A 27,737-nucleotide genomic window follows, 5' to 3' on the forward strand; every position below is an offset into this window, starting at 1 on the left:
AAATTATGCATAATTGCATGCAAATAACCAAAAACCCTAACCCAAATGTAGTTAATATTACTCTGATCTTAAATGTGTAATCCTGGTGTTACCTTTAAATAAAGAGTTACACTTTATTATAGTGTCATTGTTACAAGCTACATAGTAATTATGCATAATTTCATGCAAATAACTCTCAACCAAACCCTAACCTTATAGTAAGTGCACATGTAGTTAATGATTATTACTCAGTACTTAAATGTGTAATTACACTGACACCTTTAAATAAAGTGTAACCCTTTATTTTACAGTGTCCTTACACACGTTACATGTGCTTATCATCAGTTAATTATGCATAATTGCATGCAAATAACCCTAAACCAAATCCTAATCCTAGCCTAACTCTATAGTGAGTGCACGCATTATTACTCAGTACTGAGTGACACTGTAATGACACCTGAAAATAAAGTGTGGTCCTTTATTTTGCAGTGTCCTTGTTACATCTTATCATGGTAAATACAGTAAATTATGCATAATCGCATGCAACTAATCCTCAAACAAACCCTGACCCTAAAGTAAGTGCATGCATTATTACTCAGTACTTAAATACATAATTATTATTGACTATTCTAAAGTTATTATTCTATTTACTAATAATAATACTGTTATATTACTAGTACTACACTGTAAAAAATTTTTTTTGTTGGTTTAACCTAAAAAAGTAAGTAACCTGGTTGCCTTAAAATGTTGAGTTTATTGAAATTAAAAATTTGAGTTGATCCAATGAAGGAAATTGGTTTAATAAACATAAACTCAAAATATTATTGTATCTGAACCACATAAAAAATGTGATAAATCATGAAAATAGCACAATGTGGCTCCGTCATCAGAAATAAAACACACAATTACCCAATATGCTTACAAAATCATTTAATAATATTTTAATAAAGGTTGTCGAATCTCAAGAAATGTTCATTGTATTAACTCAAAATTTTAAGGCAACCAGGTCACTAATTTTCTAAATCATTTTTTACAGTGTGCTATTATCATCAAGGATACTATTGTTGTTCTTACAACTACAACTATTATTAATATTACTAATACTATTATCGTTATTATAATTCACAGATGATACAGCTACTATTACGATTGTTAACATGAATACTATTGCTATTACTACCACTTCTGCTACTATTATTTTTGTTGTTATATTTATTATTATTATGATTAATACTGCTACTAAACTCTATTACTATTTTCTTTTCTCTCTCTCTCATTCTCTCTCTCTCTCTCTCTCTCTCTCTCTCTCTCTCCTCTTCTGTACGTGTATATATATTATTTTGTAAATTTGCAATTTTGCTCAATAAAAAACGAAAAACTAAACCCAATTACACTCTAATGACTGTACTTTAAGGTGAGGGAGTTGCTGAATGAACCTCATGGAGTCGCTTCTTGCAGTTATGCATTATTTACTGTAGTAAGTGCATACTTGAGTCTCTGTGTCTTTGTAGAGCTGTAGTATTTGTGCTGGGTGATTGTAGTTTGCCGTCGTGGATTATAAGCCGTTTATTGCGCGCTCTTTATTGTCTCTGTCATGTTTGAACACAGAAAACGAATGAATAGACACAAAGGCATCACATCTATTTTTAATGCTAAACCAGTGAGGATAGTGTAAACATGAGCTCCGTCCCAAACCCTGTTGAGCCGCCTAGCTAGACGGCATATCAAGTGTGTGTGTGTGTGTGTGTGATTTGTTAGTGACACTAGGTCTGAGAACAGCTGTAGGACCTGTTGATTTGATGTTTAAAGCGACTGTGTTTCAGCTCAGATATTGAACGCTGTGTTATTTTCCAGCTGTCGACTTGAACATCTGTGTGCTGATGGAATGGTTTATTGCCTTACTAAAGCATTTAGACAAAGCAGAGCTCCAGACTAACACGTGCGAGCGGTGAAATCTATCATAACGTTCATTTTATCATACAACTATTGCTTTGCCTGGTTGATAAGTGCAGTTACTAATAATATGACGTTTATTGGGGATTTAACATGATATGCAGGTAAAATGAAACTTTTATTAACATCGGTAATGTGCAAAAACATAATTGTATTGGGGAACTGTATATCTTCTGCTGTTATTGAATGTGCCGTTGCCTTTTGTAGTCTCAGACTGAACTGACCCACAGCTCCAGTGATTATTAAAGCGCCTCAGCTCTTGCTTTCGGGGTAATTCAGTCACAATTTGAAGAAAAGTTTCAGTTTTTCATGAGACTTGGTGACGTCCTACTTTTGTCTATATATTAGGGATTATATATATATATACATACACAAAATAAGATATTTTGAAGAATATGGGGAACTAAACAGTTGATGGACCCCATTGACTTCCATAGTAGGGGAAAAAATAGGGTCCACAATTTGTTTGGCTACCGACATTCTTCAAAGTATCTTCTTTTGTGTTTGGCTGAACGAACAAAATCATACAGGTTTGGTACAAATTATTACAGAATTGTAATTTTTGGGTGACCTATCCCTTTAAGGACCAGGGTCTAAATCATAGACTGTAAAAAAATATGGACGTAGTGTCCGTGACGTCACCCATAGGATTCCGAGAAGCCGTTCTGAAGCTTAAAGTATGGCCGAGCTGGGCGTCGCCATCTTGTGAGCGAGTCATCACGTGTCACTCCCGGATAACAGAAAATGGGCAAAAAGGCGGGATGTTCGCGGAGCTGAGGTGACGCAATAACTACAGACGGCGGATAAATGGCTATCCAGAACCTTAAGGCTTTATATAACGTAAACGAATGAGTTATAAAAAAATTCACCCCCCTCAGAGTTGTCATGAAGATCAAAATTAGCCTTATAAGCCAAAACCACAATTTGTACCAGGCTGTAAACATGTTTTTTTCTGCTTTAAAGTTGAGAATTTGAACATGGGGCTCAATGAGATTCTGCTCCCTACTGGAGCCTGTCCCTAGTGGCCAGTTGAGGAATTGCAGTTTACATTACTTCTGTATTGGCTTCAGGAGAGATCGCGGGAGGTTGCCGCTTGGTCTAAATGAAGCGAGGTATTACTTTTTCAAAGTTCAGAAACTTTTGGGGGTGGGACTTAGACGCTGAACATGCTGATTGGTTGAGTTCACGCAGCATTATGATTGGTCGACTCGAGAAAGCATCTTATTTTAACCAAGTCAGTTGCGGTGCCTGCATTAAAGGCTCATGAAACCCTTAACCAAATTTTCTGAGATTTTAACAGATGTGTGTTGGACATCATGGAAGACAATGTTACCATCTGTTAGTTTTCAATGTTGGAGAAAACTAGTTCATTTGAAACCTTTTTGCTTTATTTTCAACGTCCTGCTTTAAATTCGTCTTCATGTCAACGTCATAGGCTGAGACTTTATTCAATCCAGGCAATTGATTGATTAAAATGAAGATACTATTTATACAAAACAAAATGCACTTTAAAGGAATACTTTCTACAAAACAAAACTTATATTACAGGTGATGAGTCATCGATGTCTCATGATTATTCATAAGCCAGCGTGTCTTTATCCTATGAGAAGACATGTTGCTTAATTCATATCGGAGCATGCACTTAATTATCCGCGTTGATAGGCATTTTCCTCTGACTGGCGTTGCATTGAGTGAGTGAGAGATGCATTAATGGATCAAAGACGAGTGTCCTACATTCACACAAACGCCATTCATCCACACAGTGAGTGTAACCGCTCTTTATGGCCATTTAACGGCATATAAAAACTCCACAAAAAAGCCTCAAAAGTTATGCAACAGCATGTTCATATATTTTTAATGCAGAGAACAAATTGCGAATGACTGCGCTTTTAATTGTGCATTGAATTATAGCTGTCACTGGATGTATTTGTGTAACAGTGAGCGTACGAAAGCATGTGTATATTTAATGAGAGCGATGGAGTTTAAAAAATATGTCCGATGGGCCGACGACGAGGTTCCGGCTTTATTAACTCTTTCCCCGCCAGCGTTTAAAAAAAAGTTGCCAGCCACCGCCAGGGTTTTTGACAATTTTCACCAAAATTTAATAGCCCATAGAATATTTTGTTAAATGAATATCTGAGCAAGCAATATATTAAAATAAAGATCTGACCCTCTTCTTTTAAACAAAAAAAATCGTTTTATTCTAGCTTCATGCATTCCTTTTTTATCAACACTTGAATATGGGTAGGTTTCATAAAAAAGCAACATTTTGAACAAAATTTTTGTGAAAGACTGACTCCAGATCAGATTCAGAGCGATGATCAAACACAGACGGAGTAGATCGAGTCCATCAACACCCCTAATGCTGACACAGTCCTGGAGCTCGTCCTGGGTCCACATCTCATTCAGGAACATTAGGCAGTTTTGATCCATATGCTGTTTAATGAGGATGATCACGTTATTTTTAATATGCATATGATTACATGCGATCGCTCGTTTCACTGCGTCTTCCTCACGTGTGTTTTGATCAGGAGATTCAGTACTCATTCAGAAGATGTGCAATAGCGCCCCCTAGCGCCCGACAGTGAAAACACGGAAACACAGAAAATTCCGTTATTGGCCTGGAAGCGTTTTCTCACAAATAACGGAAATTTACGTGTTTGGCAGGGAAAGAGTTAAAGTTATTTGCAAAGGACGGAATCCAGTGGGAACTGTAAAGTCGACGCATGCACCTGATCTTCACGGTACCATGATGAAAACGCAGACAGCAGCAGGTCTGGGGGAAAAAAAGAGCTCCTGGGAAAAAATGTAATGGGTAATTTTGGTGGAAACGAGGCGTGAAAGGGAAAGTTCACCCAAAAATTGAAAATTCGTTCATCATTTACTGTTGTTCCAAACCTGTATGAGTTTGTTTCTTCTGCTGAACACACAAAACAAAAAGATATTTGGAAGAATGTTTGTAACAAACCAGAGAGAACAAACATTCACTGCCATAGTGTTTTCCCCTTACTATTGTAGAGTAAGGCCGGAGACACACTGCAAGCGTGGCGTTTCTGCTGCGTGTCAGCCGCGGGGCGTTTTCTCTGTCTTTGCACACCAGAAGCGTGTCTGACGCGGCGCTGCTGCTGCAGGGAAGCCCTATACTTCATGTTAAATATAAATATATTGCCTATTGATACAGCAAAGACAACGTCGGCAGTAGCCTATTGACCATACATATCTATGGTATTGACGGCAAAATAGGCTACAGAATATTTCGTTCTGTATTGACAGGTTTAATATTTCAAAATCGATAATTATGTTGTTTTTTATTATTACAAGTAGGCCTATATCTGCATTTATGTTAACCTACAGACTTTCAAACATGAAAATGTCATGTATTAATATGTATTCGTGTCAAAATGGCATATAAACATCTTTTCCTATGCTGTTTTGCCTAGAAACGCTTCCAACACGCTCGCGTGTCGCGTGAAAAATAGGCGTCTCTTCTATTTGAAGCATGCACGCGTTTTCCGCGCGGCTGACGCTGGCAGTATGTAAGCGCTAACCGGTTAACATGGGAGCCGAAATAAAAACGGACACGCCACGCAGCCGAGACGCTCACGGCACGCTTGCAGTGTGTCCCCGGCTTAAGTCAATTAGTGCTCCTATGCCGCCATCTACTGGTTATAGTGTTTTTACATACATTTCATGTCTTTTTAAAATAAAAGTGCGTGTTTGCCACAAAAAGTGAGAGCCACCTTTAAGCTTTTCATTTTACAAATCATCGCATTAAAAATAACATTAAATTGGACAATATTTAAAGCTTTTAAGAGCTGGAGAAAGTGGGTAATTCCTGAAAAGTGTTGAACAAACATTTGACTACACTGAAAAAAATTTGGAGTGACATTTACTTAAAAAAAAGCTAGGCAACTTTTTCCACACAGAAAGTGCTTATAATCTTTACGCAGCCTATTCTAAGTAATATTTACTTACTAGAACCTCTTATTTGTTATGTAAAATACACAAGTAAATTGCATTGGCAATACTTACACTCAGATTACCATTGCATCCAATTACACAACCCAAGTGAACATTGCTGATGTTTCTGAGTTTTGCATGAGGCACCCAGAATGCATTGTGGCATGAAGCACGTCACCGTTGTTGAGATTCAGAGGCTGAATCTTAGGTGTGTGAGAAAAGCTCACAGGAGTTCGAAGTTCTTGGTGTACAGTCTGTTATAAAATGTATTCAACTTTTCTGGTTAAAACTGTGCTGGATCTTTTCTAGATTAAAACAAGGTTAATAGTATATTGCTCATACTCAGGTATAAGATGAATTAAGGTGAAGTAAGCCTCTACACAATGATCATATTCTGATCATTTTCTCTGCTTTTCTTGCCATAGCAAACTCAGCCACAGCCGTGAGAGAAACACTAACGTTAAAAAGTCGCCAAACTGCCCAACTAAAGAAAACACTCATCGCCATAATGGTGACATAAAAAAACTCACATTAAAACTCACGTTCAGTTAAAAGTCAAAACTTATTGAGAATAAGTCAGCCACTTAAAGCAACATCGCAAGATGACCGTCTCTGCCGCCGCTGAACAAGTGGGAGCTTTGCGGAAAATCTGTGCGCATTTTCAAACACACTTTGCTTTTCAGATTAAAATGTACTTAATATTTTAGGTGAATGTGCTGTGACTATAAAACATTAAATATTATTTGTAAAAATATGATCAGATGTACTCTTTTTTCCCAGTTAAGTTATTACATGAATAGACTGTGTACATTTTACTTAACCTGTTAACTGTCACCCCCTTTTTGAAAATATACATGAAAATTCACTATCTAAACTTAAATGGTTGCAATTCAAGAATGCTTTGGAATATAGACATAAGGTCTCATTTTAAAGAAGACAGTCAGCAGAGTATTGCTCAAGTGACATCACTTCAAAAAATTAAAGTATAAAAAGTTATGGAAGTTTAAATTTACTGTAAATCAAATATACTGTACTAGATATTTAATATTTAATATAAAATATATGTTACAAAATAATTTGTACTCTAAAATTACTATCAAATCAAAGCCATATGTCTAATCAATTTGTGTTCCAAATTTGAAGTTGATATCACAAAAATTGAAGTTCCCATGAGATTTTGTTTAGGCGTTGTACCACAAATAGCCACCGGGTGTCACTGAAATTCCATTGCTTTTTTTAATGCAATTTCCTGCGTCAAATGTATATATTTTTGTCCAAATATCACAAAACAGTTTGCAGATATAGTACCGTGAGACTCAGACCTTTCCGACGATACGTGTTTTGTCAAGATTAGAAAAGGTTTTTATTATAAAGTAGTTGAATAAATATGAAACATGACGACGCCCCTTGGGGAGGAGCCCGCTGGAATAATTTAGAGCACCGTTTCCATGGTAATGCAAGGTCCGATTTCAAAACGGTTTCCACAGGATAAATCTTGAGTCCGCAAGCTTTCAAATGATATATAGTTTGTCAACATTAAATCAGGATTAATATAGGGTATAATTGTTTTAAACATGCAATGGCAAATGGGCCCACCGGTGGGCCAGTGACAGTTAACAGGTTTAGATATATAGTTCCAACTTAAACTTGATTTTACAATGTAATAATTACATGAATTAATGTAATAGATTTTACCATACCACTAAGTCATTTCTTTCAGTGTATTTTTCCCTCAATCCCATGTGGAGTGTGTATTTATACACACGTAATATTTCTACACAGTACACATATATTATGTAAACACAATGCGATTAATCGTTTAACGACACTACATTTTATTTGACAAACCGGAAATTGACGGAAAACCACAGAGAACAGACTAACAAAGATTTCATTTCAATACGTTTATGGATTGGTTGATACGGGAAGTAAAGTGTGTGACAAAGGTTTGGTTTCAGCAATCCCAGGCCACAAATGTAGAGTAATGTGGCGATTTAATTTGAATAATTTTGTATTAATAAGCCGCGCGGTGTTGAGTGTTCAGGTCAGGAGCTACAATGTTTCTCTCCGTCTCAGATGTTTCTCCTGATCCTGCAGAGCTCCGGCTTGTGATGTGTCTCTCCTGCAGGAGCGTGTGCTTCGGATTGTTTTTGGAGAGGCAGCTGAAGGGCTTCCATTTTGATGGTCGAGTGATCTGAGCTACAAAATGGACCTTTCAGTGCGCTGATGAAACTCACAGAAGTGCTGAAGTTTGGGGTTGTTCCTCAGGCAGCCGGACGGAGAAAGACACGAGGAGCACAAAAGCCAATTGAAATGGTCGAGCGGACGCTTTCTTGACATGATGCATTCTCAGGAAGCTGTTATCTTATATAACGTTCTGCTGGACATTAGAGACGGACCCTGGAGTTATGTGCGTTCGTTTATGTAACCGCGTGTTGCTCATAATTAGGTGTGCTTTGTGTGTTTTTATGATTCCTGACGGTTTAGTTGAATTGGATTGTCTTCATCTCGTTGTGTGAGATCCTTCAGACCGGTTTCTGCAGAGGTTTCGTGTTCCTCTGACGGATCCAGAAGAAGGATGATGGTTCTGTTGAAACCACAGATCTAATCTCTCTCTCTCTCTCTCTCTCTCTCTCTCTCTCTCTCTCTCTCTCTCTCTCTCTCTCTCTCTCTCTCTCTCTCTCTCTCTCCTCAGTCTGTGGGAAACTGGGACCGTAAACCTGCTCATCGTCTTATATAGCACTATTAGTAGTTTTGTAGTGAACTGAAATATCATTTTAATTAATGTATTATTTGAAATATAATCAAAATGTATATTACATATGTTACCCTGGACTACAAAACCAGTCATATAGTAAAAAAAAAAGAAAAAAAGCTTTCCATTGATGTACAGTTTGTATTTGACCGAACTCTTTGAAAACTTCACATTTAAAGTTCCTTTAATTAAGTCCCATTACTACTAATAATACATTTATGATATATTTACGGTAGGACATTTACTAAATATCCTCATGGAACATAATCTTAATATCCTAATGGTTTTAGCATAAAAGAAAAATGGAGGATTTTGACCCGTACAATGTGATGTTGGCTATCTTCACAGAAATGACACATATCTCAATATAAATTAATTTAAATGAATTAGACAGAGACAGAGGAAAGCGCTATATAAATTTAACAAATTATTATTATTTATTATAAAATATGTAATTTATATAATGAATTAATGATTATATTACTATTAATGCTAACATATAAAAACAATCTAATTTGATTACAGCTAAAAACATAAAAAAATGCAATTAAATAAGATTTTTATTAATACTTATCCTTCTTTAAACTTTTAAAGTTAATTTACCTATATCAACCCCGTTTCTGATATTATTCTTAATAATAATTATAATATACTTATATTAATAATAAAATTATATATAGGATTTTTAATGTTTTTAAGAGTCTAATCTGCTCACCAAGCAGAATCATAAACACAGTAAATTATGAAATATTCCTCCAGTGTAAATCAGCAGATCTTTATGTGAATAAATATTAAAGTGTGATTTATTATTAAAGTGTGAAAATATTAAGGAAAATATTAAAATATTAAAGTGTGATTTATGTGATTTATTTAATATTTATTAATAAATATTAAAGTGTGATTTATGTGATTTATTAAATATTTATTAATAAATATTAAAGTGTGATTTATGTGATTTATTTAATATTTATTAATAAATATTAAAGTGTGATTTATTATTAAAGTGTGAAAATATTAAGGAAAATATTAAAATATTAAAGTGTGATTTATGTGATTTATTTAATATTTATTAATAAATATTAAAGTGTGATTTATGTGATTTATTTAATATTTATTAATAAATATTAAAGTGTGATTTATTCCTGTGATCATTACTCCAGTCAGTGTCACATGTGATCACTAATCACGCTCATATGATTACATTTATGATATAATATTATGTTATATTTTGGTGGAAGCCGTGATACACTACTGTTCAAAAGTGTGTTAATCCAGGATGCATTAAATGGATCAAATATGTTAAAAAAGACTCCATTGGTTTCTACTGTCAAAGAATCCTGAAATATCCAATGCATCACGGTTTACACACACATACGACAGAAATAGGTCTGCATGTTGCTGTGATGGTCCGGTGGTGGCTCAGGCTCATGGCTTCTGCAGATGTCTGGGAAAGCGTTCTTTAGACGGCTCTGCTCCTATAGAGGCGAGCGCAGAGGCACAGGACAAGGCCGCCTTTGAGAGCGAACAGCAGAGGTCTTGTCGAGATCCTGCTCCACTGGAAGGTGCCAGTGTCCAAGTCTGATTAAATATTGAAGAAGCTGAAGCTCTTGTCGGTGAGTTAATATTAATGGATCTCTCGTCTTTCTGGCGTGTCCAAACCGAGGCGTGTGAATGTGAACACGGGACTTTGGCATGTTGGGCTGCGGTTTATAGAGTCAATCTTAGGGCTGTCAACGAATATCCTAAAATTTTGAATATATATTCGAATAGTTTAAAAAAAACAAATCTTGAAGGTAAATATTAAAGGTGGGGTAAGTGTTATTTCAAAACCGTTTTAGAAAAAGGACTCGGGCCGAGCGGAATAACGAACTTGTAGCCAATCAGCAGGGAAGGGGCGTGTCTACTAATGATGGTGAGAAGAAGAGAGACTCAACCTCTCAAGAAAAACTAATATATGCTGCTTTTGCTTGACTATGCTCGTGTGTCATGTTCGCTTGTTTGTTCATTTGCGATCGTATTGTGTCTCACTTCAGCGATGATATAGACCCGTTCATTTCCACACCGTATGGAGCATCTAAATCTCCTCACTGTCTGTTTCAAGATCAGCTCACAAAATGTGTCCGACAAGTAGGGGTGGGCGATATCTCGATATTTAAAATATATCGAGATATTTTTTCAGCTCGATATGGATTTGGACATATCGTATATATCGATATATTGTTTATATTAAATTCTGATTCCGCCACTTTGCTTGTTTGCCTTCTCTGTGTTGTGCTCGCGGAGCCTCGCGCGCCTCCAGCCTCTTGCTTTGTTCCCCCTCCCCTCGCGTGTTGTCTCATTGAACACGGCTGCTTCCACAACCAGGTGAGGATTAGTTATCATGTTGACAAGCGCGCACGTTGTTCAGGACTCAGTTTAGAGACCATGTTTTCCTTCTAACACAACTGCTTGCTAAAATTCATAAAGAAATATTAATGTTCATCATAGTTCACTTCAAATCGCACGTTTCACCCACAGTCAGGTGATTGACACTACTGGTGCGAGAAGCGGTCGCAATCATGCCAGTTTATGATTTGTGTCTAACTGATCGCATAGTTTTCGGTTAAAATGTCAAAATGATCGCATATCATTTGAAAACATTTAAAAAGTATTGCAATATCATTACTATTATTATTTTGTCAGCTTTATCACGGGATTATGATGAATAGGTCTATTCACGTTTTAACCAAGAGGGAAAAACGCGACATCCCGGGTGTCCTGAGACACGCGGTGCTCTCCTGTCAGTTGTACTGTATCATATTATCATATAGCCTACCTTCTGACATTCATATTTCGTTCTGTAACTGGAAAAGACGTGAAATTCAGCTCATGTGTAGCCTACATGATCTGCATGATGAGTTTGAATTTTGTCAAACTCATGACAAACATCACTGTTTGAATTTTGATACAAATTTAACAGGAAGTGGTGTTATGACAAACAGTTTATTTATATCACAGTCATGCCCCCATCTTTCGGCAAAATGCTTACTGTTTTACTGTTAACTGTAAAAAAGGGAGTCTTTGATTCATCTTTTGAAAGCATGAAATAAATGAAAAGAAGGCAATATTATTTATTTTCTTTTACAGTTAAATTATTATTATTTATGTAATCAGGGAGTTTTTTATTTTAAATGTCGCAAAAGCACTTGACTACCTCTTTGCACTTCAATAAAAAAAAAAAGTTTTTTGTGGTATTTGGCATATTTGTTTTTGCTGTAGTTTTTAGGGGGTTATTTTTCCTGTAAAGATATCGAGATATATATCGTATATCGAGATATAGCAAAATATATCGAGATATATTTTTTGCTCCATATCGCCCAGCCCTACCGACAAGTAAGATACTACACTCCTAATATATGTTTGTTTCCTCTTTTCATGATCGCTATAACTCTAATCTGGTCATAATTGTAATATGTCGTCAGCTGGACTGTCGGCTCGTGTTCTATCGAGTTGATCATGAGAACGGTTTGTGTTTTGTGATCGCTATAACTCTAATCTGGTCATAATTGTAATATGTCGTCAGCTGGACTGTCGGCTCGTGTTCTATCGAGTTGATCATGAGAACGGTTTGTGTTTTGTGATCGCTATAACTCTAATCTGGTCATAATTGTAATATGTCGTCAGCTGGACTGTCGGCTCGTGTTCTATCGAGTTGATCATGAGAACGGTTTGTGTTTTGTGATCGCTATAACTCTAATCTGGTCATAATTGTAATATGTCGTCAGCTGGACTGTCAGCTCGTGTTCTATCGAGTTGATCATGAGAACGGTTTGTGTTTTGTGATCGCTATAACTCTAATCTGGTCATAATTGTAATATGTCGTCAGCTGGACTGTCGGCTCGTGTTCTATCGAGTTGTTCATGAGAACGGTTTGTGTTTTGTGATCGCTATAACTCTAATCTGGTCATAATTGTAATATGTCGTTAGCTGGACTGTCAGCTCGTGTTCTATCGAGTTGATCATGAGAACGGTTTGTGTTTTGTGATCGCTATAACTCTAATCTGGTCATAATTGTAATATGTCGTTAGCTGGACTGTCGGCTCGTGTTCTATCGAGTTGATCATGAGAACGGTTTGTGTTTTGTGATCGCTATAACTCTAATCTGGTCATAATTGTAATATGTCGTCAGCTGGACTGTCGGCTCGTGTTCTATCGGGTTGATCATGAGAACGGTTTGTGTTTTGTGATCGCTATAACTCTAATCTGGTCATAATTGTAATATGTCGTCAGCTGGACTGTCGGCTCGTGTTCTATCGAGTTGATCATGAGAACGGTTTGTGTTTTGTGATCGCTATAACTCTAATCTGGTCATAATTGTAATATGTCGTTAGCTGGACTGTCGGCTCGTGTTCTATCGAGTTGATCATGAGAACGGTTTGTGTTTTGTGATCGCTATAACTCTAATCTGGTCATAATTGTAATATGTCGTCAGCTGGACTGTCGGCTCGTGTTCTATCGAGTTGATCATGAGAACGGTTTGTGTTTTGTGATCGCTATAACTCTAATCTGGTCATAATTGTAATATGTCGTCAGCTGGACTGTCGGCTCGTGTTCTATCGAGTTGATCATCAGAACGGTTTGTGTTTTGTGATCGCTATAACTCTAATCTGGTCATAATTGTAATATGTCGTTAGCTGGACTGTCGGCTCGTGTTCTATCGAGTTGATCATGAGAACGGTTTGTGTTTTGTGATCGCTATAACTCTAATCTGGTCATAATTGTAATATGTCATTAGCTGGACTGTCGGCTCGTGTTCTATCGAGTCGTTCATGAGAACGGTTTGTGTTTTGTGATCGCTATAACTCTAATCTGGTCATAATTGTAATATGTCGTCAGCTGGACTGTCGGCTCGTGTTCTATCGAGTTGATCATGAGAACGGTTTGTGTTTTGTGATCGCTATAACTCTAATCTGGTCATAATTGTAATATGTCGTCAGCTGGACTGTCGGCTCGTGTTCTATTGAGTATACAATTTGTTTTAAGAAACACGACAATGCATAAAAGGCTCCGTTACCTTGTATCTTACACCATCGCCCCGCAGAAGCTGTTTTTGTAAAAATAGGCTAACGATTGCATCAAAACCAACGCGACTCTGTCGCACAGCTGAGAAATTACCGTATAGAAAGGAGGAGACGCTCAGAAGCAATCTTTACTGTCTATGAGGCAGTCGGGGGACGTGGAGACATAAAGTCTGATAAAGTCAAGGGGGAAGAATGGGGAGAAGCCCGTAGTGAGCCAAAAGCAACGGGACAAAACTTTTAAACAACGTGTTAAACGTACAGCTGTCAGACAGGAGGCTCACGTCACATCTACGTCCTCAAGCTCAGTCTGAGCCTGCGTAGAAACGCTCAGCCATCAGGAAGTGAGTACTTCTAATGGACTTCACAATTCGCCGTTGAAGTCTATGGGAACGCTGTGTCTCTTCTACTGTCTATGCTTTACGCTTCAGAATGGCTCATCGGAATCCTATGGGAGACGTCACGGACACTACAGCCATATTTTACAGTCTATGGTTGGAACACATTGTTGTTGGCCATTAAAACCTCCCGTCAGTTGATAAGTGCAGTTTCAGGATCTTCAGGTTAATGAATGGGTTTGTTGTAACTGGTTCTTCCTGTAACTCTTCCTGTACATTTACAACACAAACAGATGATAAAGGTTCATCTGCTTGTGAAGCTGTGGTGACTGACGGACTCCTGCGTTACGGATCTACAGTCGAAATGGGGAATTATCAACATACGCTACAAGTTTGGGGGCGGTAAGATGATTTAAATGTCTCTTCTGCTCACCAAAAGCTGCTTTTTAATCCAGTGTAGATCATCTGTTCTCTGTGTGGATATATAGTAAAGTGTGATTTATTCCTGTGATCATCATCATTACTCCAGTCTTCAGTGTCATGGGTTTCAGAAAAGTTCTGATAACTAAATATTGGCTCCAAATGATTTCAGTTTGATGTGAATCACAGATCAGAACATGACGGTAAACAGTTCACATTCACAGTTTTAACCCTTCAGCAGTTTTTTTTTGATGGGGTGAAGCTGATGGGGTGAAACGGATGGGGTGAAGCTGATGGGGTGAAGCTGATGGGGTGAAGCTGATGGGGTGAAACTGAAGGGGTGAAGCTGATGGGGTGAAGCTGATGGGGTGAAGCTGATGGGGTGAAGCTGATGGGGTGAAGCTGATGGGGTGAAGCTGATGGGGTGTAGCTGATGGGGTGTAGCTGATGGGGTGAAGCTGATGGGGTGTAGCTGATGGGGTGTAGCTGATGGGGTGAAGCTGATGGGGTGGAGCTGATGGGGTGTAGCTGATGGGGTGAAGCTGATGGGGTGTAGCTGATGGGTTGAAGCTGATGGGGTGAAGCTGATGGGGTGGAGCTGATGGGGTGAAGCTGATGGGGTGAAGCTGATGGGGTAAAGCTGATGGGGTGAAGCTGATGGGGTGGAGCTGATGGGGTGAAGCTGAAGGGGTGAAGCTGATGGGGTGAAGCTGATGGGGTGAAGCTGATGGGGTGAAGCTGATGGGGTGGAACTGATGGGGTGAAGCTGATGGGGTGAAGCTGAAGGGGTGAAGCTGATGGGGTGAAGCTGATGGGGTGAAGCTGATGGGGTGAAGCTGATGGGGTGAAGCTGATGGGGTGAAGCTGAAGGGGTGAAGCTGATGGGGTGAAGCTGAAGGGGTGAAGCTGATGGTGTGAAACTGAAGGGGTGAAGCTGATGGGGTGGAACTGATGGGGTGAAGCTGATGGGGTGAAACTGAAGGGGTGAAGCTGATGGGGTGAAGCTGATGGGGTGAAGCTGATGGGGTGAAGCTGATGGGGTGAAGCTGATGGGGTGAAGCTGATGGGGTGAAGCTGATGGGGTGAAGCTGATGGGGTGGAACTGATGGGGTGAAGCTGATGGGGTGGAACTGATGGGGTGAAGCTGAATGGGTGAAGCTGATGGGGTGAAACTGAAGGGGTGAAGCTGATGGGGTGAAGCTGATGGGGTGAAACTGATGGGGTGAAGCTGATGGGGTGGAACTGATGGGGTGAAGCTGAATGGGTGAAGCTGATGGGGTGAAACTGAAGGGGTGAAGCTGATGGGGTGAAGCTGATGGGGTGAAACTGATGGGGTGAAGCTGATGGGGTGAAGCTGATCTGCCAACTGACAGATATTATTGGTTAAAAGTAGAGAAGTTCATTATTCTTGTATGAAATGACGTTTATTTGCTGTAAACGCCAACTAAATGTAAACTGTTCTTTGTGGAAATGATTGTGATGACAGTGAACACATGACCTTTGACCTCATGCAGTACGGCTGGTTAGAATGATGTTGTTGTGGAAATGATGAAAGTGTGTGGACGTTTCTTCAGTCAGCACTGGATGTTTTTTTTTGTGTTTTTTTTTGGATGTTTAGTGGAATCAGTTTTTGCTCTGAAAGCTCGCAGGCTCTCGTGTTCCTTCAGCTGAGAGGAGTCCATCATTAAATGATCCTGTGGTCCAAACAGACGACCGTTTCTCTCGTCTTTGGGCGAGCATGTCGTCTTCATGCTTTGATGTTCTATGCGGTTTGATGGAAACACTCATTGGCTTGAGGAAACTGGCCGAATCAGGCCAAAGACAGAAAGAGAACAGCGGAATTGGAACTGAAAGTTTCCTGAGGGAAAACGCTTCCTGGTTATTTTCCAATGTTTTGGTCCGTTGCGTTTTATTCTTTTCTTCCTACATTCCCTCCCTAAGCTCTGATGGAGATTGAATGCTGATGCGTGATGCTGTTATATGTAGCATCTTGACCTCTTGACCTCAGAATTTGTGCAGTGTAGTGTGTACTGTAGTATAGTGTAGTTTAGTTTATTGTAGTGTAGTGTGTACTTTATTATAGTAAAGTGTTGTGTGGTGGTTGAGGAGAGACCCCTGACATGAGTGAGAAGCGCTTTGGGTGTACAGTTGTACATTTGAAAGCGCTATATAAATGCCTCATTCATTCATAGTGGAGTGTGGTGTGGTATTATGGAGTGTGGTGGAGTATAGTGGGGTGTGGTGGAGTATAGTGGAGTACAGTGAAGTGTGGTGGAGTATAGTGGGGTGTGGTGGAGTATAGTGGAGTACAGTGGAGTGTGGTGGAGTATAGTGGGGTGTGGTGGAGTATAGTGGGGTGTGGTGTGGTATTATGGAGTGTGGTGGAGTATAGTGGGGTGTGGTGGAGTATAGTGGAGTACAGTGAAGTGTGGTGGAGTATAGTGGGGTGTGGTGGAGTATAGTGGAGTGTGGTGGAGTATAGTGGAGTACAGTGGAGTGTGGTGGAGTATAGTGGAGTACAGTGGAGTGTGGTGGAGTATAGTGGGGTTTGGTGGAGTACAGTGGAGTATAGTGGAGTGTGGTGGAGTACAGTGGAGTGTGGTGGAGTATAGTGGAGTACAGTGGAGTGTGGTGGAGTATAGTGGGGTGTGGTGGAGTACAGTGGAGTATAGTAGAGTGTGGTGGAGTATAGTGGGGTGTGGTGGAGTATAGTGGAGTATAGTGGAGTACAGTGGAGTATAGTGGAGTACAGTGGAGTGTGGTGGAGTATAGTGGAGTACAGTGGAGTGTGGTGGAGTATAGTGGGGTGTGGTGGAGTACAGTGGAGTGTGGTGGAGTATAGTGGAGTACAGTGGAGTATAGTCGAGTACAGTGGAGTGTGGTGGAGTATAGTGGAGTGTGGTGGAGTATAGTGGAGTACAGTGGAGTGTGGTGGAGTACAGTGGCGTATAGTGGAGTACAGTGGAGTGTGGTGGAGTACAGTGGGGTGTGGTGGAGTATAGTGGAGTACAGTGGAGTGTGGTGGAGTATAGTGGAGTACAGTGGGGTGTGGTGGAGTATAGTGGAGTACAGTGGAGTGTGGTGGAGTATAGTGGAGTACAGTGGAGTGTGGTGGAGTATAGTGGGGTTTGGTGGAGTACAGTGGAGTATAGTAGAGTGTGGTGGAGTATAGTGGGGTGTCGTGGAGTATAGTGGGGTGTGGTGGAGTATAGTGGAGTATAGTGGAGTATAGTGGAGTACAGTGGAGTATAGTGAAGTATAGTGGAGTACAGTGGAGTGTGGTGGAGTATAGTGGAGTACAGTGGAGTGTGGTGGAGTATAGTGGGGTGTGGTGGAGTACAGTGGAGTGTGGTGGAGTATAGTGGAGTACAGTGGAGTATAGTCGAGTACAGTGGAGTGTGGTGGAGTATAGTGGAGTGTGGTGGAGTATAGTGGAGTACAGTGGAGTATAGTGGAGTACAGTGGAGTGTGGTGGAGTACAGTGGGGTGTGGTGGAGTACAGTGGAGTATAGTGGAGTGTGGTGGAGTATAGTGGAGTGTGGTGGAGTACAGTGGGGTGTGGTGGAGTACAGTGGAGTATAGTGGAGTACAGTGGAGTGTGGTGGAGTACAGTGGAGTATAGTGGAGTACAGTGGAGTGTGGTGGAGTATAGTGGAGTACAGTGGAGTACAGTGGAGTGTGGTGGAGTACAGTGGTGTGTGGTGGAGTATAGTGGAGTACAGTGGAGTGTGGTGGAGTATAGTGGAGTGTGGTGGAGTACAGTGGAGTATAGTGGAGTGTGGTGGAGTACAGTGGAGTATAGTGGTGTGTGGTGGAGTACAGTGGAGTATAGTGGAGTATAGTGGTGTGTGGTGGAGTATAGTGGAGTACAGTGGAGTGTGGTGGAGTATAGTGGAGTGTGGTGGAGTACAGTGGAGTATAGTGGAGTGTGGTGGAGTACAGTGGTGTGTGGTGGAGTATAGTGGTGTGTGGTGGAGTATAGTGGTGTGTGGTGGAGTATAGTGGAGTACAGTGGAGTGTGGTGGAGTATAGTGGTGTGTGGTGGAGTATAGTGGAGTGTGGTGGAGTATGTTTAGTTTTAGAATGTTTAGTATTCGCCATCCCTAGGCGGCACTAGAGGGCGCTCGCGCCCCCAACACAATTGTCGCCTAACCGCCTAGCTCGCCTATAGCAAACGCCGGCCCTGCTGACCGTGTTTCCGGGTGAAGAATATGCGTTGACTGTAATCCAGCTCATGAATGAACTCTCAGATCAGAGTAAAGTGTGTGTGGAAAGCAGGACCTTGTTGAGCGCAGGATCTCCAAGAGTTTCATCCGTCATCATTAGATAAAATGTTCCCACGCCTGAGGCCGGCAATTAGGGAAGCTCAGGAAGGATGAAATATGTCTTTTTCAATAATGCAGAGCTGAGATTGTGTCTTACACTTGAGTTATAGGTGTAGTGTGCTAAAGGGGCGGTAAAACACATTCTTTTCGAAGGTTGATTGTGTTTGTGGGGTGCACTGTAACATCCTTTAAAATAATTGCATTATTTTTCATATATTTGACCTTTATTCTACACTGCTCTTGTAAAAACGGTCTGATAGTTTCTGGTTCTATGAAGCCGGTCCCTCAGAAATACACTATGGGCTCTGATTGGTTCGCTCACCCAGCGGTGTTTTGATTGGCTTACCGTCTAGTGCACATGTTTCGGAAACCCCTCCCCTTTAGCGGCCGTAGAGATGGAGGATCTATAGTGATCGCTACTGAATGGCAGCTTTTGTGTTTTTAGAACGATTATAGCCAAATATCTGTCGCAAGAACTATTAACCCAAAACTAACACTGAACATTGGCTTTACTATGGTAGCCCAAACAGAACCATGTTTAGCACGGCTGTAGACAAACAATACATAAATAGATCTAATCAGCCGTTGAGATTTTCGTTCGGTGTTTGTCGGATAACGTTAAGCAGGAATGAGCGTTTAACAAACTGCTTTGCAGCGTTGTCATTCGTTTACTTCCTTGCTACAACGTACAATTAACAATAACGAACTATTACAGACAAACACATGACGGAAAATAAATCTGGCTTACAGGTTGTGGCCCATTTTTAAAGTTGGAACGGCTCCATCTTTCAGGACAAGCCGTTGTGCGAATCCTGCATTGAAGATTGTGGAAGCTTTCCTCCGTAAAATGTGCAGCACAGAGAGCGAGATTTGGGTAATAATTATGAGGGACCGAGTTAAAAACACATTTTAACCATTGATCCCTAACTCCCTGAACAAAGTGGACCTGCATAGGCCTGTCGCAATAAATAAATTAAAGTAATTGATAAATCAATCAATTAATCGCACACACACAAACACACACACACACACACACACACACACACACACAAATTAGCTTGGTAAATTTTCCGGCCGACGATAATTTCTCTTTAAATGCTTGTTTGTTTTCCTCGTCTCTCTGACTGACGGCGCGCCCTCGTCCGTTTGGGGAGGTGTTTATACCGTGGACTGTAAAAAAATACTCGTTTATATAATACTCGACGTACAGACTGGGGGACGAGACATCATGCTCGGCCAGATTCGCCTGGAACTCGTGCTTCGGTTGCGGAGCCACACGCAAAGTTGATGGCGAGCGGAATAGGGTCTCGCGTCGTGTATGAACGAGGCTTAAAGCTACACTGAAGTTGGCCGTTTGATAATTGCCAGTTAATTCTTCAGGTCTTTGTGTGCTAAAAAGGCACATGAGTTCCTGTAGAGATAGCAATACACATTCTCCTTTTGCCAAATAAATGAAAAGCATGTCTTCTCTCGCTGTATTAAAATCTCACTGAGCTTTCCTCAGAGATGGTCAAGTTCAGTTTAGTTTGTCCATGATTACAAGCCTGACAAGCCAGAGCCACATCCAGATGTTTGGTCTGGAAACTCTCCATTGACAGCTCAATCTGAGGGGCGGATAAACGGCTGTCTGTCAAACTCCCTCTGCACGCGATAGGATAGCGCTACACCAACCAGAGCAACGACGGTGAAGCAGAGCTGACAGATTAAACATTCACCGTATCCGGTCGGCTAAACTCTGAACACATCTTCCCTTCTTCAGAATGACTTCAGTGCCGTTCTTTGTTCTTTTCTCAGAGAAAAGCTGAACTCAAGTCTTCCAGAGTCGCGGTCAAAGCTGATTCGAAAGACCGCCGCCGTTCGCCAGTTTCTGTGTTTACTAGAAGCACACAAACGCAACTCGGCCGTCGTCATTATGGCCCCGCCCACCGACTCTATACACGATGTGATTGGCCCGACAAGAGTTTGGCGTTTACAGCTCAGAAGGGTATTGAGAGTTCCTAGACGACACTCGCGGCAGATTAGATTTGCTGCCGCTAGGGTGCGTCTAGATTTCTAGGCTACATGATAAAACATTTTTTTTAATACTGTATTCTAAATTGTGGATAATTAAGCTATATATCATATGCTGAAGTAAATTTCTGGAGTGTTAACGATTAAAAGAAAAAAACAACAAGAACCGTACCAAACCGAAAACTGTGACCCTAAAACCGTGATATGAACCGAACCGTAGGTTTTCTGAACCGTGCCGCCCCTAATATCCATCTAAAACGCAATCATCCGTTGCAGTTTTCATCCATTTTATTTATAGTTTTTGATATTTATTCATTTGGTATTTCATCCATACTGTTTTTCAGTGTTAAATAGTCGTTAGAAATTGAAAAGGTGTACCTGCATTATTATGCCATTATCAATATTTTAGATGAAAATGGTCTCAGAATGACAATATAATCATTTATCGCAATAGTTAATTGGCCAATTTATCATCCAGCAATATTTGTTATCGTGACAGGCCTAGACCTGCAATCCGGATGAAAATAACAGCGTTTTGTCAGTAACTAACTATACAATATAGTATAATAAACTATATAATAAATTATATATTATATATAAATAAATATTAAAACTTATTATTATTATACCACAGCAACTCTTCTCCACAGCACTAATGGCCTCGTCCCCCTTATTTAATATTCTAGGAGGCGGCGTTTATGCAAATATTGGGGTAAGTGATGTCATCAGCCCTGGACGAATGTCTGTAGTTCTCTACCGGCCGTTTGCTGTAGTCCTTAGAAAGGGATTTCTTTAAAAGCAAATATCTCCATTTCCTTTAAACTTAGAGCGTTGTAACTTTGCAGATGTTGTTTATGCTCAAACAGCGACATTACACACTAGCTAAAGTTAGAAAAGTGTTTTACCATCCGTTTAAATGCGCAGATATCAGACTCGCAGGAATCTGACACACAAGAATATACCCTTGCAGTCGTTGTGTTGCATTTGTGCGATTTCTGAGTGCAAAGTAAATCATACATCAGTGTTTAAATGATTTAGTGAAAGCAAACAGCATTGATGTTTTGTTGCTCAAGCGTTATCAACTCATATGTTCCTCCTAAAATAAACAGACACAAGTTGTGAGAGATATTTTGACGTTGGATTGCACGGTTTGAGGCACTGCGGAGGCTTTGGTTTCAGATTGTTGTGCTGATGTTGGTGGAGGAAGCTGGTGGAGGCGTTTGCCCTCGTGTGTGAATGCATGCACGTGTCAGGCTCTCGAGTCAGGAAGATCTGCCTTGAGGAGCACAAAATGGTGGATGACCAGTGTCAGCAGTTGCCTTGACGCTGGAGTGAAATGGAGTCGCTAGCGCTGATGCAGGAGATAATTCAGTCAGGAGCAGTGGAGCGATGTGACTCCTCAACCGCAGCACTTTCTGAAGATCTCTGCTGTCATATCTGACCACACAGGCTTATGGGAACAGTGTTCGGGGAATTATGACACTATTCACTATTATAAGGGTTTATGGAGCCCACAACAATTAATAAAGACCTTTAGCATGTACGGCATTGTTCTCATTATTTAATTCATTGTCCATTGGAAATGTCCTGTATTTTGAGAAATCTGTGAATGTTCTAGATCAGCGCTTGTCTTCAGGACTCTGACTTCATGTTCATCATCATTGACATTTATGATAATATGTGGAATTATTATTAATGCTGTTTCCCCAGAGAACTCTTTTGTCTCCCAAACTGTCAGTAATTCCAGTCACACTTTCTACTCGATTCTGATTTGTAGGTTTGTAACTATTTTGCTATTGATTGGCTGAACAGCGTCTCTTTGCCTCACCCTTGATCAAACACTGTAGTTCATTTGCATAATGCCAGCCTCTGATCCTGATTGGCTGAACAGCGTTTTTTAGCCCTGCCCTCACTCACTGTAGTTCATTTGCATAATGTCTGTCTCTGATCCTGATTGGCTGAACAGCGTTTTTTAGCCCTGCCCTCACTCACTGTAGTTCATTTGCATAATGTCGGTCTCTGATTATGATTGGCTGAACAGCGTTTTTTAGCCCTGCCCTTACTCACTGTAGTTCATTTGCATAATGTCGGTCTCTGATCCTGATTGGCTGAACAGCGTTTTTTTTAGCCCTGTCCTCACTCACTGTAGTTAATTTGCATAATGTCTGTCTCTGATTCTGATTGGCTGAACAGCATTTTTTAGCCCCGCCCTCACTCACTGTAGGTCATTTGCATAATGTCCGTCTCTGATCCTGATTGGCTGAACAGCGTTTTTTAGCCCTGCCCTCACTCACTGTAGTTAATTTGCATAATGTCCGTCTCTGATTCTGATTGGCTGAACAACGTCTCTTTGCCTCACCCTTGATCAAACACGGTTGTTAATTTGCATAATGCCAGCCTCTGATCCTGATTGGCTGAACAGCGTTTTTTAGCCCTGCCCTCACTCACTGTAGTTAATTTGCATAATGTCCGTCTCTGATTCTGATTGGCTGAACAGAGTCTCTTAGTCCCGCCCTAACTCACTGTCGTAATTTGCATAATGTGCGCCTCTGGTCCTGAATGGCTGAGCAGCGTCTCTTAGACCTGCCCTCTCTCACTGTCGTTAATTTGCATAATGCCCGCCTCTGGTCCTGATTGGTTGAACACCGTCTCTTAGCCCCGCCCTCTCTCACTGTTGTCGTCTCTGAGACTGGAAGAGTTTGGTTGGTGTTGTTCATGAGTCGCTGTTTTCTGCTGAAATTGAGACGGTCAAACCCACACCATCGTTACTGTTCGTATCACTGCGTGTCAAGAGATTCAGATATGATAATGAGCGCTTGCTTTCTGGCCAATCAGAGCAGAGCAACTCTCAGAGAGGCGGAGCTTAGCGAGACTGAATCTTAGACGGAAGCGTTTCAGACACTGAGAGAAAAGAGCTGAAGCTGCGGTGGAGATTAGGAGAGAATGAACGTGTTTTAGATCTTGGATGCATGATGGAGGAGACGGCAAAACTACGCCAGGAGCCTTTACATTTCCCCGTCATTAGCATACACATTAGCAAAACATCATGCTGTTGTGTTCGTTAGCATTTATAGACTCTTGAACAATAAAAACTCAGGTTGTTATAACTCACATCCATATGAGATGTTTGCCGGCGTATAGCAATTGTCTCGAGAGCAGTTTGGCACATGGCTAATGTTCAACATGGGGCAAAGTCTTCATAAAAACATTTGTTTTAGGGCGTAGATATTATATTTTTTATACTAGATCATTAGCTTTATTGGACTCTGTAAATGTGTCATTTAAATGTGGCTATTTTGTGTGCATCTTTTTTGCCGTTGTTTGAGTATATGTGCAACAGATGATTCAGTGACTCTTTCTGTAGATTACATTGTTACGCCAGTAGACAAAGGGACTGTAATATGTCTAAAACATAAACTGACGGTTTTGTGTATAATCTGAACTCTTGCTTGTGTGATATTGCTGATATATATTCGTCTTTTTACTAAGTATGCGCTTTCGGACGCAGCCTGATTCTTTCGGAATGAGTCATTGAATCATTCGGATTCAATGATTCACTCTGATTCATTCATAATGAGTCATTGAATCTTAATGAATGAGTTATTGAATCATTTATTCGACTGAATTTATTGAACACAGATTCTTTCAGAAAAGATTGAATCATTGAGTCTGATTCATTGAGGAACTTGCCGTCATTATGAGTGAGTCATTGAATCACTCACATAATTTATTTATTGAAAATGCCGTTTTAATTAATAAGAAAAAAATCAGTGGGCTGTCATTGAGTGTTTCTTTAAATCTGATTTGTTCAGTGATTCATTCAGAGAAAGCCATTGAATCATTCATTCAGATGATTCAGAACCATTGATTCGTGCAGGATCGAGACAAAGGGACTGTAATATGTCTAAAACGTAAACTGACTGTTTTGTGTATAAACTGAACTCTTGCTTGTGTGATATTGCTGATATATCCGTCTGTTTATTAAGGAAAGTGTTTCTCTGGGGAAAACAGTAAAAGGTTCATAGTCACTCTTTCTGTTCTTCATGGCCGGTTAAGAAGGAGAATAATGCTGGTGTTTTTTTGCAGAAGAGGTTAGCGGGTCTTAAATCTGCTCTTGGGAACGGCTTGTGTTGGATGCGTCTCAGAAGCTCCATGTAGGTTTGTTAATGGCTGACCTATTTCTGCTGCCATATGCTTCCTGGAAGGGATTTGCTTTGAAACATAAAAGCCAATGATTTGGATGGAGGGAGAAGATTATGAGCACATCACTCCAGAAGATCTCACATCTGTTGATATGAACTCTGGGAAATCGTCAGCGTTGTGCGGAGTGATTCGTTTTCTGATGTTTGTGATCTGGAAGTTTCTGCTTTATTGAATGGTGTAAGGCCAATAAGGGCATAGATTTGGTTTGAACATTGGGGGGGAACAGTGTTTTTAATGCGTATTGTTATTGGATAATTTATTTATTCCTATCTATCTATCTATCTATCTATCTATCTATCTATCTATCTATCTATCTATCTATCTATCTATCTATCTATCATCTATCTATCTATCTATCTATCTATCTATCTATCTATCTATCTATCTATCTATCTATCTATCTATCTATCATCTATCTATCTATCTATCTATCTATCTATCTATCTATCTATCTATCTATCTATCTATCTATCTATCTATCTATCTATCTATCTATCTATCTATCTATCTATCTACAGAAAGTATCCGGGCCCCTTGAACTTTGCAAACTTTTGCCACATTTCAGGCTTCAAACATAATGATATGAAACAATTTTTTTGTGAAGAATCAACAACAAGTGGAACGAAATTTATTGGATATTTCAAACTTTTTTAACAAATCAAAAACTGAAAAATTGGGCGTGCAAAATTATTCGGCCCTTAGGTTAACCCTTTGTAGCGCCGCCTTTGCTGCGATTACAGCTGTGAGTCTCTTGGGGTGTGTCTCTATCAGTTTTGCTCATCGAGACTGAAGTGTTTGCCCATTCCTCCTCCAGAACAGCTGGAGCTCAGTGAGGTCGGATGGAGAGCGTTTGTGAACAGCAGTTTTCAGTTCTTTCCACAGATTCTCGATTGGATTCAGGTCTGGCCATTCGAACACCTGGATATGGTTATTTTTGAACCATTCCATTGCAGATTTTGCTTTATGTTTTGGATCATTGTCTTGTTGGAAGACAAATCTCCGTCCCAGTCTGAGGTCTTTTGCAGACTCCATCAGGTTTTCTTCCAGAATGGTCCTGTATTTGCCTCCATCCATCTTCCCATCAATGTTAACCATCTTCCCTGTCCCTGTTGAAGGAAAGCAGCCCCACACCATGATGCTGCCGCCACCATGTCTGACAGTGGGGATGGCGTGTGTTCAGGGTGATGAGCTGCGTTGCTTTTACGCCAAACATAATGTTTTGCATTGTTGCCAAAAAGTTCAATTTTGGCTTCATCTGACCAGAGCACCTTCTTCCACATGTTTGGTGTGTCTCCCAGGTGGCTTGTGGCAAACTTTAAACAACACTTTTTATGGAGATCTTTAAGAAATGGCTTTCTTCTTGTCACTCTTCTAGAAAGCCCAGATTTGTGCAGTATCCGACTGATTGTTGTCCTATGGACAGAGTCTCCCACCTCAGCTGTAGATCTCTGCAGTTCCTCCAGAGGGATCATGGGCCTCTTGGCTGATCTCTGATCAGTCTTCTCCTCGTATGAGCTGAAAGTTTAGAGGGACGGCCAGGTCTTGGTAGATTTGCAGTGGTCTGATACTCCTTCCATTTCAATATTATTGCCTGCACAGTGCTCCTTGGGATGTTTAAAGCTTGGGAAATCTTTTTGTATCCAAATCCGGCTTTAAACTTCTCCACAACAGTATCTCGGACCTGCCTGGTGTGTTCCTTGTTCTTCATGATGCTCTCTGCGCTTTAGACGGACCTCTGAGACAATCACAGTGCAGGTGCATTTATACGGAGACTTGTCTTATTTATTATGACAAACTCATATTTGATTAGGAACAAAATTATTGTTAAAAAATAAATTAATTCTACATATTTTTCATTTGATCTACTGCGGTTTTCATGTTGAAATATTGAAAACACTGTCTTTTCTTTAGTGTGTTATAGCGCTGTTGTACGATTCATCGCTAACTCCTGCTTCCCTCAATTATTTAAGCATAATCGATATTCGCGATGCTTCCAAATACAAATCTTGACTGTTATTTACCCTTTTGGTTGCTAAATGCTACAATACAAAGTCTTTTTTGTTGTTTTAATTGAAAAACATTAACATATCGGTAACACTTTATTTTAAGGTTCAGTTATTAACTATTAACTAGTTGGCTGTTTATTAGTCCTTATAAAGCACATAGCTGCAAAAAATGCGTTTCTTACTCAGTATTTTTGTCTTGTTTTAAGTCAAAAATATCTGAAAAAATCTTACATTAAGAAATATTTACTAGACAAGCAAACATTTTTGTCTTGTTTTGGGGTAAAAACTAAAAATTAGGAGAATTTTTGCATGAAATTAGCAAAATAATCTGCCAATGGGGTGAGAAAAATAATCTTAATTCAAACAGAAAACAAGATTATTTTTCTCACCCCATTGGCAGATTATTTATCTTATTTTAAGCAAAAACTCTCTTCATTTTGAGTTATTTTTCCCCAAAACAAGACAATTACTTTTGCTTGTCAAGTAAATACTTCTTGTTTTTAGAATATTTTGATATTTTGGCTAGAAACAAGACCAAAATACTGAGTGAGAAAAGCATTTTTTGCAGTGTATTAATGCAGTATTCTGCATGAGCTTATTCTACATCCCTTAATCCGACCCAATACCTAAACTTAAACGCTACAAAAACTACCTTACTAACTATTAATAAGCAGTAAATTAGGAGTTTATTGAGGGAAAAGTCGGAGTTAATAGTGAATGTGTGTTCCTCA

At 39.9% G+C, this 27,737-nt stretch overlaps 2 protein-coding genes across 6 annotated transcripts in view; one reads left to right on the forward strand and one right to left on the reverse strand.

Moving 5' to 3' along the window:
* The window catches only part of znf462 (zinc finger protein 462), an 80,135-nt gene that overhangs the window by 2,065 nt on the left and 50,333 nt on the right, over nt 1–27,737 (forward strand). The window contains exon 1 of one of the 5 annotated variants that reach the window (XM_067422741.1): nt 13,992–14,444. The exons of the other annotated variants lie outside the window; for them this stretch is intronic. The gene's annotated coding sequence lies outside the window, so the exon portion shown is untranslated. Of the gene's footprint in view, nt 1–13,991; nt 14,445–27,737 lie in introns of those variants that run through there. 5 annotated transcript variants of the gene reach the window in all.
* On the reverse strand, nt 14,689–20,379 carry LOC137047029 (putative proline-rich protein 21). Its single transcript, XM_067424561.1, has 2 exons — nt 20,278–20,379; nt 14,689–15,828 (listed from the first exon to the last, which is right to left on the reverse strand). The coding sequence occupies exons 1-2, from the start codon at nt 20,377–20,379 to the stop codon at nt 14,689–14,691; spliced, it is 1,242 nt and encodes a 413-aa protein (XP_067280662.1).

This window comes from Pseudorasbora parva, chromosome 18, assembly GCF_024679245.1.
Source record: "Pseudorasbora parva isolate DD20220531a chromosome 18, ASM2467924v1, whole genome shotgun sequence".
Classification (NCBI taxonomy): Eukaryota; Metazoa; Chordata; class Actinopteri; order Cypriniformes; family Gobionidae; genus Pseudorasbora; species Pseudorasbora parva.